Here is a 19,324-nt window from a genome sequence, read left to right on the forward strand (position 1 = left end):
TGAATGCTAGGCAAACACTCTACCAAATGAGTTATATCCCAAGCCCCAACAGGCTTGTTTAGGTGACTTCAGATTACCTGGAAACCCTCATTTTGTGCTAATCTACTGAACCTATGGCATTTTTCCATTAAACAAAAAACAAAAAGCACCCTACTTCCTTTTCTCTCACTGCTTTATGTTTGCTGTAACTCCCCTGGGCCTTCTCCAGGCACGCTTTGGTGTAATCTAACAGGAATGTGTCCCCTCTGGCCCATACTCACCCCTGTAACCCATCCACTAGGTCCTCTCAACTTTTCCTGTCATTATCCTTCCCTTTCTTGCCCTCCACTTGGAAAAGAACTTATCACTTGCCTCATCTTCCGAAGCCCTTCTGTGCCTTTTGTCATAATTTTTTTTTTCAAGCTTTTTTCCCTCCCTACTCCTTTCTTTTGTGGGAGTGAATAAGTACTATTTTCATTTACCTTCTACCAACTTCTGGATGAGTTGAATGCAGGAGCATTGGGGGGGTCACTTACACTTATTGAAGCATATTAGAAATCCTCTACTCTTTTCTTTTTACAGCCTGGTATGGAACCCAAGGCCTTGTGCATGCTAGGCAAGTGCTCTTCTGAGCCATATCCTCAGTCCTCTCCATTTAAATTCTACACTGTGCAAAGCTGTTTTTATTAGATCTGCCTCTTTAGTTTATAACTATCTCATATATATGGACTACATACTTTAGGATTTCTTAAGCAATTTTAAAATAAACAAGAAGTAGGCCATTAAATGGACCTAATGATAAAAGGTACAGGAAGCCAGAATAATTCAATGCACTCTGCTTCTATTTCTGAATCTTTCTGTTTGGCTTCTATGGTTATGAATGCCTGTGAGGGAAATCCAGTCACCACAGCTGACCTGGGGTAAGCCTAGTGTACTGATTCTGTAGATAGGTGGATGAAGAATCGACAAAAGAGATATTACTAGTATACTGGGTAAGATGACATGAACTTCATGAGCTTGACAGAATTTTTTAAAATTTTATTTGGTGCTAAGGATCGAACTCAGGCCTCGAACATGCTAGGCAAGTGCTCTACCACTGAACCACAACCCCAGCCCCTGACAGAATTATATTTGCAAAAAGTGTAGTCATTGACAAGAAAATATCAATGAACCATCATAAACTGGTAAGTATTCATTGTTTTCGGTTTCACTGGCAGTGAAATATTTGTTTTGAGCTAGCCAAGTGTTCAGTGTTCTAGCCAGGTTTCCCGTGTGACCAACATCTGAGATGGCTGGCCAAAATGAAGAGTTCAACCTGGGGCCAATAAACAGAGTTTTCCCTTGTGTAAAGTTAACAGGTCCAGGTGGGTGTTAAGCCAATTTTTTACTTTATGAGTGCTGTGATTTTAAAAAACCCAGCTAATTTCCAGGTGCAGTAGTTTATATCTTTAATTCCAGCAACTTGAGAGGCTGAGGCAGGATTGCAAGTTTGAGGCCAGCCTCAGCAACTTAGTAAAAAAAGAAAAAAAAGAACTAGGGATGTAGTGAGGATGTAGCTCAGCGGTAAAGTGCCCCTTTGTTTAATCCCCAATACTAAAACTAACAAACAAAACACACAACTCGGCTAATTGTTCCTGGACTTAGCAACACAATGCTTGACATATGAAGTTTTAAATATAGCTAAATCAAATCACAGTCTTCTGGAGAATGCATCGTATGTACCTCATTTTGGAAAGAGTACAAAATTTGACTACTTGGTAGCAGGGTGCTTTGAGATCTCTGGTGGATATAAAATTAAAAGTACAGTCATGACTTACATCAGATCAGGACGGTATCTGTGGATAATTGCACATAGAGCCAGGCCACTTTTCCAAGACATGGTGAGATCTGTCACGTTTACTCCTGCGTAACCATCTGTCTGCCTTTGGCACCAACTTAGCAGTTTGCTTGAACGAGCTACAGATTCTAAAACAATAAAACAAACTATTATTGGAAGTGTGGTTACCTAGCAACACTAATATAAGATCTGCTTTGCAGTACACATATCCAGTTCGAAAAATTACTAAAGGTAGGGACAAAAACAGTCATTTCTAGACTTCAAAAGAAAATAGTGAGGACAATGTTATATAACTGGTATCATGATCCTGGAATTTTAGGTACCAATATACTCATATTCTAAAGTCAACATCCAGAAGAGACTAAAATTTCACAACTGGGTACTTGTGCTGAAGTCCAGTGTCTCTGGGAAACTCCTGAAAACTGGCTTAGATGGAAGAGTGCCACTACTGAGCTGTTACCCTCACCTGCAGAGCAGTCTTAGGATTTCCCTAGAGGGTTGCTGGGCCTGAGGAAACCTTTTCCTCCAAAGCAATACTGGAAAGATTCTATTCTATCTAGCAGCACCTTAGAGTAAAAATAATTAAAGACTTGCTCTTATAATTTCTAAAATAGTGAACAATTTGTGAAGTAATGACACTCTGTATGGTTACATTGACAAAGGCTGAGGACCCCAGACTATAACAATACTCCAGACCAGTTTGGTACCCTGTATTATAAATGATCACATCTTGAGAAACTGAGTAGGCAAACACATACACCTGGATGTTTTCCAGTTCATTGACATGTTTCTAAAACCAGAACGATCATGCCTTGGAAGAGCTATGATATGGATCATTTGAGAGAATCTGTGAATTCCTATTTGTGTCCAAGAAAGTCTGTTCCCTTCCCTAAGGCAGCTGGAAATATTTAGCTTGGCACTAAATAATTTAGAGATTTGTGAACATAAGATAAAAACTGCTATCATAAAAGTCCTGGTTAAGTCTTTCACAGGAAATATATTCTGAGATTACACATAGAACTACCCCTAGTGCTATCTTTTAGCTCAGATATTGACTTTATTCAGATGCTTCCCAAGTCTAGATATCCATACATCCAATATGTGCTGGGCAACTTTTTGGCCAGCTTTTTGGCCACCATAAGGCTTTGTTCTACCACAGGCTCCCTGCCATGATGTTCTGCTTCACCACAGTCCCGAAAACAATGAAGCCAAGTGATTATAATCGGAAACCATGAGGCAAAATATATCTTTCCTCCTTTAAGTTGGTTTACCTCAGGTGTTTTTTCACAGCAATAGAAAGCTGATGAATACAACAGTCCAATGGAGAAAGGAAAATGTTTTAATCTGCCTGTTGATTCATATATTCATCTTGATATCTCCAAAGCACATCAAATTCAAAATGTCCAAAACGGAACTCAAACGTTTTCACCCTCCCACTTCCTTGTTGAGACTGATGCAGTACCCATCTTTTGCCCCTAAGGGCAATCAACTGGCAAAGTCCACTGATTCTGGCTTCTTAATAGTCTCTCACGTAGGGACTACAAATTGGTGCAACCACTCTGGAAAGCAGTAGGAGATTCCTCAGAAAACTTGGAATGGAACCATCATTTAACCCAATCATCCCACTCTAAGGTTTATACCTAAAGGACTTAAAATCAACATACTACAGTGACACAGCCACATCAATGTTTATAGAAACTCAATTCACAATAGCTAAGCTATGGAACCAATGTAGATGCCCTTCAACTGATGAGTGGATAAAGGAAATGTGGTACGTATACACAATGGAATATTACTCAGCCATAAAGAAAAATAAAATTATGGCATTTGCTGGTAAATGGATGGTACTGGAGACTACTGTGTTAAGTAAAATAAGCCAATCTGAAAAACAAAGGCCAAATGTACTCTCTGATATGTGGATGCTGACTCACAATAGGCAGAAAAGGGAGGTGGGAAGTGGGGAAAGAGAAGGAGGATGGGAATGGGAAAGACAGTAGAATGAATCAGATATAAATTTTCTATGTTCTTATGTGAATATATGACCGGTGTAATCCCAAATCATGTACAACCACAAAAATGGGAAGATATACTCCATGTATGTAAGATATGTCAAAATACATTCTACTGTTATGTATAAAACTAAAAAGAAACAAGAAATTAAAAAATAGTCTCTCATACATAATTAATAAGGGCAATGTTTTTGATTACCCACTCCATGCTATGCATTGTAATAAGTGCTGTATATATGTCACATAATCTTCATGATAAACATAGGAGGAAGCTATTATTATTCTCTTTTCAAAGATGAGGAAACTGAAGTTCGGATGTGTTAACTAATGTGTTCAAGGCCACACATTTTGCAAATGGCAAGGCTTGGTCTGGGACCCAGCTGCACCTGGCCCCAATGTCCAAGTTTTTCTAAATGTGATCTACCACTTTCTCCCTTCTCTATTTCCAGCTCAGTATCAGATTTACAGTTCATCCCCTGTAGTTTGATTATTACAATGTATTTCCAACTAATCTCCTAGCCTGTCATGTATTTCCCTTCTCCAGTCTATCTTAATTATAGCTGACCAGGTGTACTCAATGTCAAATAAAAACTTCAGGGACCTCTCAATATACACAAAATATGGAATGGCCTTTGCCTTTAACATGTATAATGGCAACACCACAGGCCCCGTCTAAAATGCTACCACATGTTCTATCAGTTTCCCCACAAAACTTAAAAGTGGGTGTAGTATGCACACTCTCTTTTTCCTCTCCAGCATCTGTATCTAATTTATCTCTACTCATAACACCTTAGCCTAAGGTAATTTTTTGTTGTGGGAACCTTTCTTGTACATTGTAGCAGGTTTAGCAACATTGCTGGATTATATCCACCTAGAAACAGTAGCAACCTCCCCAAGTCATGACAACCAGGAACAATCAAATGTTTCTTGGAGGGCAAAACCACTCCTGGCTGAAAACCACTGCCATATATGGTATTATGTTCATGTGATGGCTTTTGAGTAGACTGCTCTAAAAAGGGTTACCTGTCGTTCAAAAAAACATTTCCAGAGCTCACCATTGCGAGTCAACTTTGGGGTAGTTCGGGAATTCACTAGGTTCTCCATTTCCAAATGAATATCTTTCGTTTCTCCAGTATCATATAAATGGCGCACCTGGCAGAAAATTGAAAAGAAGGAAAATCAAACACCATGTAACAAATTCCCACTTAAAAACAGAATGACTACGATGAAAGACTGGGAAAGTGGATTAAGTTTATTTATTTGTGTGTATGTTTATTTATGTATTTTTTGTTTTGGTGGTGGCATGCTGTAGGTCAAACCCCAAGCCTTTTGAATGCTAGCATGCACTCTACCACTGGGAGCTATACCCTCAGCCCCATGGTAAAGTTCAGACAAAAGTTAAGGTGATAACCTTTAAATCTTTTATGGAATGGGTTAGGTTACATAGAAACAAATACATAGCAACTGTAAGAAATTGTGCTGAAAGTTAACCACTCAATCACAGAGGTCCCTCTGGTGAGTCTCTGTTGGACAATTAAGGCTGCTCATTAACAGAATTTATAAATATTTTACCACATATATATGGAAGGCCCAAAGGCACAAACTTCATATAGAAGACAAAAAATTACTCTGGAACACAGAAAATATATCAAATAGGTTGCTTTCTAAAATTCTATTCTTAGGGATTGTTATGCTTTGTAAAATGTCATTCTCAATACAGTAATGAGGGTTCAGAGTTTTTGAGAACGCAACAGAATAAAAAAATAATTGGTTTACAATAATAACAATATCTTCTACTTTTATGTTTTTATTTTTCAATGTTCCTTCCAGAGAACAATCTCATTTTCACTTACAATGATCCTGTGAGTAGGTAGGAATTCCACTTCTCAGCTGAAAAACTGAGGCTCAGACATAGTAAAATGACCCATCTGAGTCACAGGTGATTAGTGACCAACAGGCAAGTGGAAGTCACATCTTCAGAATACTGAACCAATCAACGCTCTTTCCTCGACTGTATGTGATTTAAATTAAGAGGCATGAGATGAAGTCCTAGGTACACTATTTTGGTCACATTTGATCTTCTGTAAGTATTCAACAACTCCATGCCTTAGTTGCTCAACAAGTTGATGGAAAATACTACCTACTTCCACCAATTCAGAGAGATACCGACTTGGATTACTGAAATTACGCTTATGTATAGGTATATGGGATTACTGAAAGTGTATATGGTATTAAAACCAAACATAATTATATACATTTTGATCTATTAGAGTTCTGATCAGTCCTGAGAATAGGCCCAGATGCACATATCTGACTAGAATGCTCTTACCTGGCTTGGCCGGAGGAAGTTGACATTAATATTAGGATACCTAGTGACAGGGTCGATGCTATACTGGCTGAAGTTCTTGCTCACATTCTCAGGGGTGGTTTGAGGCAGCAACCTATAAATGCTTTCCCTGCAATAACACACAACATAGAAGTGACAAGCACAATAAACATTTTCCTCTTTTTGTAATATTTGTTTTGACAGTCCACCAAATTATCTGATGTATACAATATATCTTCATTCTTGGAAAGTTTTCTTTGACTCTACATCAACCCTAGCTTCTCAGAACCACCACCACTCAGTGATTTAAAGGACAATGAATTAGTTAAGAGCCAAAGAGAAGAACAGGACAATGCTATGGGGAGTGATAATTGTCTGGTCTAATTTAAAAGGCAACTAATTTACTATTGTGTTTTTAAGTGTGCCAATATATACTTTAATTTTAAAAATTAGGTAAAAAGAGAACCTGTCACCACATTAAGCCAGAATGCCTTAAGGTTTGAGAAATGTTTAAAAACAATTTGGCGTTATCCTTTCAATCACTTTCCGTTTCTTATGTTAGCATGTTCTGACTAAGACAATGACTTCATCAGATTAAGCCTTTCTAGCTTAAGGTCAGGATGATCTAAATTGCACTTTTTAAATATTTGTTCACGTAATGGTCATAAAAGAACCAGATGGTATATAGAGATTCAGATATTATTTTCCAATAATAAAGTCATTTAGAAAGGGACAAGAGAACAGTCCCATTAGATCATCTTTAGGTTTCTAAAATTTTATGAAATATGTGCCTTTCCTCTTTTTAAAAAAAAAACATTTTTTTTTTTTTAGTTGGTAGTTAGACACAATACCTTTGTTTTTATTTATTTATTTTTATGTGGTGCTGAGGATCAAACCCAGGGCCTCGCACACGCTAGGTGAGCGCACTACTGCTGAACCACAACCCCAGCCTCACCTTTCCTCTCTTACATATAAAAACATCTTTAATGAATAAAGGAAGAGAGAAAGAAGAAGGAATAACTTTTACTCAGCCTGAGGAGTAAGCCACTCCTTTCTCCCAGTTTTTTCATGGAAGAGACTTATTACCTCTCTGCCAGGACTTCCAAGGGGCTGGTTCCTAGAGACCAACTTCGTACCATCCAGGCAGAGTCCATAGCAGCTAGAAAGCCCCGGGCTATTCCTGTTCCCATGGGCCAGAAAGGCTAAGAAAGAGACACAAGTCAGAGTTAAAATAAGTTATCTTTCTTCTCTTCAGTACTGGGGATTGAACTTGAGGCCTAGCTCATGCTAGGCAAGTGCTTTACCACTGAACTACAACCCTAGTCCTTTTTATTTTATTTTGTCATTTAATTGCCAATGCTGGCCTCAAATTTGTAATCCTCCTGCCTTAGCCTCCCAAGTAGCTGAGATTACAGGCTAACACTACCATACCCAGCTAATAAATCATTTTTAAAAGAGTTAAGCTAAACTGAAGAACAAAAGGAAGTGTGCTGCCAACAGTTGTATTTGACAACTATTCAGACTCTGGACATGTCCATTTCACAAACTAGTACAGAGGCAAGTTATAAAAGTTGCAGAATTTCTAACCACTCTTAATGTCATTATTTTTTTCCTGGTTGGTATAACTCCTGCAGAGGTCTTGCCTATGCTGCTGATGCTCACTCTACAGCCAATACACCCAGATTTGCTCCTCATTATTACTGTTCCTCAGTACTGCCTCTACCATAAAGTGCTGTTTCCCTCAGTACTCACCTCTAGGAGGCTGTCCCCAACCAGAGCCACTAATAACTGGTGTCCATTCTGTTCCCGTACCAAGGCTGCATTCTCAGAGGCATACATACAAGTGAAGTCAAACATGGCCACATCAGGCTGCCCATAATGATTGATGGCAAAATCTAGAGAGGGTAGTTGCTGTTGCGTGGAGAAGTCAGCCGCCTCCCGGGCATAGTTTAGCAATGCCTCCTGGTCCACGTTCTCCCGGGAAAGCAAGAGTTCTGTGTCAGCATAGTCCTGTCCAGAGAAAGAAGAGGTACAAGATGGAAAAATCCAGGCAGGGATGGATGGCTTGACTTGAACATAAAATGTTAGACATAACCTAGTTCCACAGCTTTTCCTTCCCCTTAAAGTGATTTAATATTCCACCAAGCTTGTACACAAAGTAAAAAGTTTTGGGGTGAGGGGTGTTTCTAAGAGTAAATAGGCTTTGCTGCCTAAAAACAGTCTTGGCTTTTCTATTTGCTTGGAGCAAGTCGCTACTCCTCTGATCCTGGCTTACCTACCTCACAGAGTTGTTCTGAATAACAAATTAAATAATTTCTGTAAGCTGAAGAAGTATTTAATGGTTTATGTTATCTTCTATAATCATTATCTTTTGAATAGCAAACAGCTTTTTTTCAGCTGGGAACTCAGACTTGCATAGCTCATCATGCTTAAAGGAAGAACCTAAAAACTTCAGTGCCAAAGAGATGTGGTGCTAGGAGCGTTAGTAGCTGAGGAGGACGGGAAGGAATGAACTGAAAATGGAACACAGGTTTTCGAAATCATATATAAGATTCTGTAAGGCTCTATAGAAAATCACCAACAGGAAAAAACAAAAATGAGAGAAAAAGAGCTTTAAGTAAGAGATTAAAAAGTTCCTTTTCTTCTTTGGAGGTTCCTGCACACTGAGCCAAGTCTCTGTTCTCCTGAAGTGGAGACTCAGTTTCCAAGTATTAGTGATGGTACTTTCAGCTACTATAAGATGTCAGAAGTCAAAACACAAACACTCAGGTTGGTTCTAGAAATACTGCTCGTTCAACATTAAATGGCTACAATGGGTTTAGTTTATAAACAGCACTCACAGAAGGCACAGCTCCTGCCCTATAAAAAATAAAAACAAAAAGTAAAACAGATCTTAATTAACAGTCTAGATTGCTCTTATCTATTTTTGACTGACAACCACAGCTCTGCCCAGATGGTAAATTTAAGTCTTAACTTAGTCCCAGGCATCCCAACTGCTTTACTGGCTAGTTCTTATTGATAACAATAAAATAGCCCCAGATAATGAACACTTTATAAAGCATCCAGCCAAGTATGTCTTGCTTCTGCTTTGGCAGAATGGGCTATACAAACTGCTTTGTCCTGTTTCTCCCTGCATATACACAGGACTGCTATGCTGCGAAACAGACACAAGGTTCATGGGTGGAAAGGAGACTTTGTGCTGCAAGCATGTGCTCATCAACTCATTCTCCATTTGGTCTCAATATGGCAATAGTGTGACTCAGACTAAAAGGACTTGATTCATTATCATTCTACAAAGACAAAGGGCTTCCTGAGATTCAGCTTTGAGTCTGGTGGGAATTGTACAAGCCTGAATCAACACCTCTGGTGTTTATTTGCTTCTGTTTCATCACACAGGGGAAGTAATTCTCATATTCAGACCAATGAGACCAACTAAGATTTAAGACACTTTCCTTAAGAAACCATCCACCTTGCAACTCTCTGATTTCAGATTATCTCCACACAATTAGTTTTGCACAAAAAAAAAAAAAAAAAAAAGGCTGGCTAAAGATGGACATTAGGCCCTTGTTGTTCAGTCTGAACAAAGCCTAAATATACCAATTCAGTGTTGCCACAGTAAAACCAGAGCCATAATCAGGCTGTCATAAGCACCAAGCATTGCTTCTTGGTTGAACTCTCTTCCCTCTATCACCTCCCTCCCAAAAAAAGATCTACCGACCAACCAATAATTGGTCATATATGAAATTCATTATAATCTCAAACAAAGTCACCTAAAATTAAACTGACTATTTATGCAAGAAATGATTCTTGACATTTGCTTTGAAACAGGAGAGGTGAGTGGAGTAGGGTTTTACTAAAACAACATTGGCCATGTTAATAACTGCTCAAGCTAAAGAATGGGCATAAGAGTTCATTATACTATTCTCCCTATTTCTGTTAAATTAACAATTTTCCATAATGAAAATATTTTTTTCAAAGTTAAACTAAAAACCATCAGTGATTTGAGGAGATATGTTCAATGCTCATCTTTATTCCCTTGTAGAAAAATCCTATCAGACAATAAAGCCCTTTCTCTTGGTGATCATATTAACAAATTCAACAAAAGTGGTTTGAAAGAGATCCATTGCTCACATGCAGTATCACCCCTTTGTCCAGTAAACTCTGCTTTTTGGCTGTCATAACGAAATAGTGCGTGTCATCTTTGTAGTAGACGATGTTCTCCAAATCAATACCTGCAAGCAGAAAACAAACATACATAGGAGTTTGCTGAGTAGGGCAGCCAGAGAGACTACTTGGGTCTATCTAAGACAGGATCATAAAATTCAAGCAGGAACATGTTTAGGTCCAGATTCTCTCTTCCTGCCTATTCAGTTCATGAAAATAAGGGGAGCTTTGTTTCCCTCTGTACTATTCTTAATTCACCTTAAGTTATTCTGAAAACAATGACCAAAAGTTGACACAAACATAAGAATTGGAAAAACAAAAAAGAGGGTAATCCTTACAAGAGGGTATGGCTTAGTTAACAGATTAAACCTCTTTGAGTCATCAAGGAAGCTAGAGAACTAGAGAAATCTCATAAACTGGGCATGGTTGCATACTTGTAATCCTAGCAGCTCAGGAGGTTGAGGCAGGAAGATTACAGGTTCAAAGTAACTTAGGCTGTGAGCAACCAAGTGAGACCTTGTCACAAAATAAAAAATAAGAAAGTCTTTGGGGGCAGCTGGGGTTGTGGTTCAGCAGTTGAGTGCTCGCCTAGCATGTGTGAGGCACTGGGTTCGATCCTCAGCACCACATAAAAATAAATAAATAAAAATAAAGGTAAATTTTTTTTTTTTTTAAAAAGGGGAGGTGGTGGTGATATGGCTCAGTGGTTAAGTGCCCTTGGGTTCAATCCCTGGTACCAAAACAAAAACAGGGTAGATGCCTGGAAGTAGAGAATGAGCTATTGTCTTTTTAATTCTATTCATCTAAAAAACAAAGGCAATGAAATCAAGTCTAGAAAATAGAGAATAACATCTTATTTTATTTTTATGTGGTGCTGAGGATTGAACCCAGGGCCCTACACGTGCCAGGCCAGCGCATTACTGCTTGAGCCACATCCGTAGCACCACATAAAAATAAAATAAGTTGTTGTATCCACCGAAAACTGAAAAATAAATATTAAAAAAAGTTCTTTCTAAAAAAAAAAAGAAAATAGAGAATAAAATACATATTTTTTTTTGTTGCAGCAAAATACATCTATTCAAAAGCTATCATATACAATGTCATTCCTATCTGTCACATGGTTTGCTTTCAAGTTCAAATGAACTCAGGAAGAAGACTGCATACTTAATATCTGTTAGGTTCTCAATAAAACCAGAGAGCTACCAACTGGCAGTTTGCTATATCTAGGGCCATAACTTAGCATCACAATGTAGAGGTAAGGGATTGGGGATGAGTTGGCAGAAAGCAGAATGAATACTTTAAAACAAAACAATAAATAAAAACAAAATCTAGAGCAACCTAGCCACTGTGCTAAAGACTGATAATGCTAGAGCAGGAGACAGAATGATATGGAACCATTAAGCTAAGAACAAAGCACAGGAGTGAAGAAAAAGCAGGACAAATGACATATAACAGTAATAACAAGCACCATCCACCCTATCAAACCCCCAAGAAAAAAAGTAATAAGTAACTATTTCAATGTTTAACCTTATTACTTTGGAGGAATCTATACCAACCTGTGGCTTCTCGTAGCTCCTGGAAAAATTTTTGGTTAAATATGAAAGCCACACCACTGATCTCTTCCACTTTGGCTTCTGCTGTTGTATTTCGGTTAATAAAATTTGCTGTAATGGCAATAGCCAGTTTGCCACGAAATTCTTTCCGGCGAAATCCTGGAGGGAAAAAAGTTTTCATAGGTGGCAATTGGCTAGAGAAGAAAGATGATCACTTCAAATGAGGAGGGTGTTGATGAAGTCATTAGGGAAAATGTGGAGAATGAAACTCAATGAAAAATTTTTAGGGCAGGTCTCCCACATCATTAATAAACAATCTGAAATCTGACTGAACAGAATACTATTCAGTACTAGGAATTCCATTTAAAAAGGGGAGCAGGTGTGCTGACTTAAATTACATTCTACATTGTCAATTCCCAAAAAGTATATCTTGGGCTGGGGCTGTAGCTCAGTGGTGGAGGGCTTGCCTTGCGCTGTGAGGCACTGGGTTTGATCCTCAGCACCACATAAAAACAAATAAAAATATTGTATCCATCTACAACTGAAAAAATATTTTTAAAAAAGTATATCTCATCTCTTAGTACTTTAACAAGGTACTTAACAAGAGCACCCTGTAAAATATACTCAGAGTGAGCACTGTCTGGAAGAAAGCTGAGATGCCATGCAATTCAAATAGGGAACCCAGCAAGGCAAAGTATCAGTTATCTCTGAGACTTGGGAGGCTGAGGCAGAAAGATTGAAAGTTGGAGGCCAGCCTCCACAGTTTAGCAAGACTTTGTTTCAAAATAAAAATTAAAAAACGGACTGAGGATGTAGCTCAGTGAAAAAGTGCACTGGGTTCAATCCTCAGTACCCCTGCCCCCGACAATAAAAGATAGCACATGTGCAAATTCTCAGGAACATGGACTCTTAGGGACAAGGTCAGCCTCTATTCTTCTCTGAAGAGAGTAAGTAGAGCACAAGCCAATACCTTCCAAGGTGTTCCTACGGCCATCCCCACCAATGATCACTTCAAATTCATACTCTGATACAGGATGAGTTTTGGGGTGCACCAGTGCCCGCCAACCTATCCCTGTGGACCAAATGCAAAATTAAGATCATTACTCAGACCAAATTCATATCTCTAAGATCATCTCTAGATACCCAGGCATACAGAATGCACAAAACTCCAAGCTAAAAACAATAAATAGAAAAGTATGGGGAATAAACTTCAGATAGAAAGAAGCTCCGAAGAGAACTTACAAAGGGGCTTTCCCCACCATATGATTTTTCTATAGTACAAGTGCCTGCAATGACTAAGTCAAAGGCCTCCTCATGAACTTTGGATTGGGCAAAGGGTCGGGGGTCATGTAGATAGGAAAGACGGTGGAAGGAGACGGACATCATTATCCTAGGTACATGTTTGATTGCATGAATGGTGTGACTCTACTTTGTGTACAATCAGAGAAGTGAAAAACTGTGCTCCATTTGTGTATAATGAATCGAAGAGCATTCTGCTGTTATGTATAACTGATTAGAATAAATTCAAAAATTTTAACAAAAGGCTTCCTTATTCAACTTTAACAGTAAACTTCAAAGGCACAGAGTATACAAAGAAATCCCTTTAACTAGTTCTGAAAAACACTGGCAGATTATTCCCATGTTCTCCTTTTACCTCATCTGTTCTCATCCTTTAAATGCCATTTTAAGCTTTCTTCATTTGTCCAATTCAACTTACGTTCGTTTTCTTGATCCTCAGGAGGCTGTACAAGTCCTTGGAATTCTACATTGACATGTATTTCAATGCCTAGGATCAAGGCTACTTTCAAAAGTATTAGTTGGAGTTGACGTATACCTGGGTAAATACAAAGAATACATGTTTGCAAGAGCACACAGAGAAGAAAGAACACTCCAGTAGTTGCTCCTCATGTTCCCTCCCACCCTTTCACTATGCATAGTCTATTCAGGTTCTCCAAAGTCTTTTGGAGCAGGAGACATTTTCTATGCCATGTTCTCTAACTTCTTTCTTTTTAAGGGTAAATACCAACCAGTGGAAGAGATGCTCTAGAGACTTTAAAGGCCACCTACATCTTTAGTTAGGTATTCTAAACAATAGAAAACTTGGAGACAGCATGAGACTGTGGCCAACAGGAGACTCTCCTTTCTAGCTTCCCCTGATGTGTCAGAGAGGCTATTCTCAGTAGTATCTATAGTTGTAATGGGATATGGCACCTACCACAGGACACAGGAGTACACTCATGAGTACACTTTTCACAGCTTGATATGGAGCCACTGTACTGTTTTCTGAAATATCCATGGCATCTACCTTCTACTCTTATTATCTCATTGACCTTCACATTCTCTCAGCAGGTAAAAGAAATCACAATTCAACCTTATCCTCTTAACAGAACCCCAACTTATTTACAGTTGTGACAACTGAGGCCCAAAATAATTGAAAATCTCACTCATTATCAAGGTGAGATTTATATACTATTTGATGCCCATAGTTCCTACCCAGTGCCAGTTATGGCAGCAATACTAGGTATACAAAGATAGAAATCTAGTTGCTGATCTAAGACTCTCTTAGTCCCAAAATAATTCTGCCACTCATAATCACTGGGAGACAAGTCCACTCCATCAATGACCCTCAGTCATCCCTCAAAGCCAAACTTACCTTCAATCTGTGACTAATCTGTTAGAAGCACATGCAAGTCTACTGCTAAGTCATCCTGGTTATTTTCCTTAGCTTACCACAACTATCACCCTCTGGGTCACACTCCCAAAGACTTATTAAGTCTCATGCTAGCACATATTTTATTTTTGCAGATAACTATTGTTCCAAGCACTTCTGTCAGGGAAGTAGAAGTTGTTAGCCAGTGTTTGATAAATTGGCACAACCACTTCAAACAGCAAAAAGTCTGGTACTCAGACCAAAGTTTCTTTGATAAAGTTTCCCTGGACTCTTTAGTGATAATCAAGTTTTAAATAGAGGATTTCAACTTCATAATAGAAGTTGAAATCCTCTGTTCTGAATCGGTTTTCAGATAGGCCACTTACAGGCATGAATAATCAACTGCATTAACTTGTATTTACCTGTTTCAAAAATACAGAGACTCCAAACGAGTTTGAAGATTGACAAGAGAATCCCAAGAGCTATTCTGGCTGTAGACTTTGTGAGAATCACCTAACCTGAGGAATTCCACTACTGACTTGTCATTCATGACCAACCTAGAACTCTGCTCTGTGTAAGGATTGTATCCCTGTAGCATGTTCTTCTTATGTTAGTTTAGCATATGAAAGATTACACTGCAGAGAGCCACAGCCTATGTACTTCTTCTACTACTCTAAGAGCCACCAAAGGATTGAGGCCCAAATTGGTCACCAGTTTCCAAAAGTCTAGCCCCTCTGCCTATCTCACATACTGCAAGTATTCAGTAATAGTCCAAGACCTAACTCAGACATCCTTAAGCCAGACTCCTCCTCCTTGCACAGGGCAGACATTATAGTTCAAAGTTCTAGGTTACAGAACTACAAGAGGCAAATATTTTGACTCAAAATAGGGAATGCTTGCTACATGATAGATATCAATGAGATTGGAACAAATTATGCTATTGAGCAGGAATTCCTTAGATAACCTACCTGTCTCTGTCTACTGAAAAGTGGGCGGGAGAAGGGTTGGAATCCTACAGCAGCTGGTGTTACTCACTGATATGATCGATGGCTCCAGCACAGAACTTGCCATAGAACTTCTTGGCACCCAGACCTCGAAGATCATGTATGGTGAAGGGCCAGAGATGTAAGACATTGTTGCGGGAAAAGGCATCTCGCTTCTCAATAACCACCACCTTAGCTCCCAATAAGGATAAATCAATGGCTGTGCGGAGACCACAGGGGCCAGCTCCAATGATGAGACACTGCAAAACACAGCTGCTTTATGGCAAAGTTTGTGACTCTTAAAACATATTTCTAGAGATATTTTATAATCTCATAACCATCATTCCTGTTAACCTTCAGTGAAGGCTATTCTCCTCATTACCAAAAAAACTTCAAACCTGTCTGGGTCGCAGCAGAGTTTGAAAGAAGAGCTGTGGTTGCTATGAATGGGAAAGACTGAACAAGTGCTACTTGTGAACCAAGCACATGTTCATCTTGGTCAGCCTGTAAGGCCCACATATCTGTAACATATTTAAAGGGGTAATCATTTCAATAAACAATATGAAAATCACATCTAATCTTTCACTGACAGGAGAGGACCTTTTGAAAGGCTTCTATGTTCAGCAGATTTCTGTCCAGGGAGGTAGAGATTATTATGGTTCAAGAAATCTTCAGAGTCCTGGAATGGATTTACCACACAGATAATTCTCTGGAGGCCACTTTCAAAAGCCAAAATTTTATGTGCTAAAAGAGATGTAAAGCCATCATTTCTAAACTGAAAGTCCAGGGAAATGCTCTTGAAAATCAATACTCTAGAGAAATACTCGGCGTGAGGCTAAACAAAGATCTTAATTAGTTTGTACTGCATGCTCAGAAAAAAGCTGTGCAACACATTTGACTTTGAGTTCCTTTCATTCTTAATAAAGTCCAGTACTCACGAAAGTTTGCTTTTGAATTTCTTGAATATTATTGATGATATCTATTCAAATGTAAATCCACTGGGATGGGTCTCTAGTTATCCACACAAGGGCAAACTGAAGTTGAGTACAGAGTTATGGTTTTATAAAGATGACATGTCAAGAACTATGAAGTTATGCATAGACAAGACTCTTAACCTATCCAGGACCTTGCTAAATGATCTGCATCCTCCTAAGAGGGTGAGGTTCAAAATGAAACTTCAGCAAAATGCAAAGCTTGATTTCAGGGTTGTTCTTAAAAAGTTGAGACTTTGAATGTCCAATATGAAAATACATGAAATATGTTCAGAAAAGGGTCTGGCACATGAAACAGTCAACCTTTCAACAGATGAATGGACAAAGAAAATGTAGTATTACATTTTACATTAAAAATGTAGTATTACACACAATGGAGTATTACTCAGCCATAAAGAAGAATGACTTTATGACATTTGCCAGCAAATAGATGAATCTGGAGACAATCATGCCAGTCCTAAAGCCAGTCCTAAAAATCCAAAGGTCAAATGTTTTCTGATATGTGAAAGCTAACCCACAATAAGGGGATGGGGTGAGGCGAAGAACAAAAGTGCAGTAGATTAGACAATAGAGAATGGAGGGTGGGGGATAAGAAAAGGAAAGACAGAGAAATAAATTTGACATTATTTCCCCATGTACATATATGAAAACATTACAGTGAATAGTGAATCCTATCATCACATACATCCATGAGATCCTAACTAGAATAAAATATATTCCATGCTTATATATCAAAATGGATTCTGCTATTATATATAACTAAAAAGAACCAATAATTTTTTTTTAAAAAAAAAAGGAAAGAAAAAAAAATGAGCATGGGTAATGGATCTGCAAAGTTTCAACAGATTATAAGCTTAATTTTTTAGGTAACAAATGGACAAAGAAAATGTAGTATATTTACACAAAATGTAGTATATTTACACACAATGATACTAGAATCTGCCTGGCATCAACCTAGCCTGGCAATCTTACCCAGTCCATCTCTATTCAATTCTTCTAATTGGTACCTAGTTAAACTCTCATGTCAGTGACCTTAAGAGTCTGAGAATAGTTAAGCCCTTACCTTAGTGTTAGTGCATGCTTTTCCCTTTTTATAGTCTTTGTGACTGCCCCGTTTGTCCAACTTTGCCCAGAGAGCTTTGGCTTTCCAGTAGTTAAGCTTGGACTTGAGCTTGTGATAGAAGGAATGGTAGTCTTTAGGCTTCAGTTCCAGGTGGTCACAGAGTTCTTGAAAGGCCTTGAGGGTTCCCTTGCAGGTAGTGGCTTGGACAAACCGGTCAAAGAGGACATGAGCTTGGTTCGTGGTCTCATGCTTCTTCTCTTCCATGCTTCCCCACTCTCAGCACTGCCCAACAGACGGGGCAGTGGGATGGCAGTTGATCCACCTGACACTGTCACCTTAATCTAACGAAAAGAAAGAAAGAAAGGGTCAGTATTTCTACAATTGATCTTTCTGAAGCAGAGACCTCAAGTGATAACACATTCATTCAACAAATGCATACTGAAATGCTCCAGGGACCATCCAAGATACTGAGGTGGAAAGATGAGTAAGACAGCCTTTGTTTTCAAGGATTTTATAGTCTAGTGAATGACAGGCACATAAACTGAATGATACAGTGTACCAATAGAGAGAGAGGAATAAGGAAGAGTACCTAAATCTCAGGGAGGCAGGGTCCTTATTAAAGATGAACCTCTAAGACATGACAGCAGAGTCTTCAGGGTAAGTAAAGTTAGCCGCATAAGAAGAAGTGTAGTATGTGAGAAATAAAGTAAAACACAGACAGTCCTATGGGGACCCATAAAGATCAAAGTATTAAAAATGATTCCCAGTTTTCTATCTTAGGCCACTGAGAAATCATGATAGCAAGGCAATGAATCAAAAATAAAAGCACCCATTTGTGAACAGGGGTAGTAAACTCCCTTTTCAATCTGTCGCATCTGAGCTACTTAGGGGAAAATATAGCCATATGCTAGGCAGTGGAGTATGAATGTGAAGTTCAAGGGAGTCCTTAGAGATGCAGACCAGGTTTGGGAGTCCTTAGTGTACAATGGTAGTGGAACTGAAAAAAGCCATGGCTTTACATGTGCTCTAGGAAGAACAAACCTGCAAGAAGAGGCTGGTAGAAAGTCCATCCCACTAGAAAAGATTATGAGAAACACAGAAAAAGGATAGTGTCATAGAAGTTCTAAGAAGCAGGAAGTTCAGATGTGGTAGTATCAGCAGAGATTTAAAAGACTTGAGAAGTCTTCTGTGTGTGGTACATGGCAGGATGGGGAGATTGTAGAGCCACCCCATTTTGCCCATAGTCATATATAACAATGATGCCATCTGTATCTTCCACTTATCAAAACATGAACACATTTGCCATTCTATGTGTCTGCTGTAAAGAGGCTTAAAGGCCAAAGATGGCACCTCATGTGTTTCTTCATCTACGTTCTCTCTGGCATCTGTCTCATCACCTTTGTACCACATTTTATTTATTATCACTATTATAACCATTATCTGGAGGTAGGTGGCAAAGGGTCAAGCTAAGCCACATGAAGAATGTAGGACCGGGTGACTGTAGGGCACCACCCTGAGCCACATGTGCCTGTACAGGCCGCATGACCCTGGAAGTCACTTTGCCTCATAGAACTGATTTTGTTGTTGTTGTTGTTGTGGAAGACAAGAAGGAATGATTGATGACTTCTACAACTCTCTCAATTCTGAAGTTCTCTGAGCCTTGTGTTAAAGAAATTCTCCTGGTCATAAAACTTGTTCCTAGTGCTTATCAATTCCATGAAAAACACAATCTGCCAAAACTCACACAAAAATAATAGACAATCTAAAC

The 19,324-nt window shown here is 38.8% G+C and overlaps 1 protein-coding gene across 8 annotated transcripts in view; it reads right to left on the reverse strand.

The window, feature by feature from the left end:
• Mical3 (microtubule associated monooxygenase, calponin and LIM domain containing 3) overlaps positions 1–19,324 on the reverse strand; it is a 216,196-nt gene that overhangs the window by 101,117 nt on the left and 95,755 nt on the right. For all 8 annotated transcript variants that reach the window (XM_078015557.1, XM_078015553.1, XM_078015552.1 and 5 more), the window contains exons 2-12: positions 17,557–17,897; positions 15,554–15,761; positions 13,586–13,702; positions 12,839–12,940; positions 11,872–12,027; positions 10,283–10,383; positions 7,904–8,161; positions 7,238–7,353; positions 6,155–6,281; positions 4,881–4,977; positions 1,797–1,944 (exon numbers count right to left, since the gene is read on the reverse strand). In XM_078015557.1, coding sequence (XP_077871683.1) covers positions 1,797–1,944; positions 4,881–4,977; positions 6,155–6,281; positions 7,238–7,353; positions 7,904–8,161; positions 10,283–10,383; positions 11,872–12,027; positions 12,839–12,940; positions 13,586–13,702; positions 15,554–15,761; positions 17,557–17,820 — 1,694 coding nt within the window. In that variant the 5' untranslated portion in view covers positions 17,821–17,897. The remainder of the gene's footprint in view (positions 1–1,796; positions 1,945–4,880; positions 4,978–6,154; positions 6,282–7,237; positions 7,354–7,903; positions 8,162–10,282; positions 10,384–11,871; positions 12,028–12,838; positions 12,941–13,585; positions 13,703–15,553; positions 15,762–17,556; positions 17,898–19,324) is intronic.

Source organism: Ictidomys tridecemlineatus, chromosome 6 (genome assembly GCF_052094955.1).
Source record: "Ictidomys tridecemlineatus isolate mIctTri1 chromosome 6, mIctTri1.hap1, whole genome shotgun sequence".
NCBI classification, from domain to species: Eukaryota; Metazoa; Chordata; class Mammalia; order Rodentia; family Sciuridae; genus Ictidomys; species Ictidomys tridecemlineatus.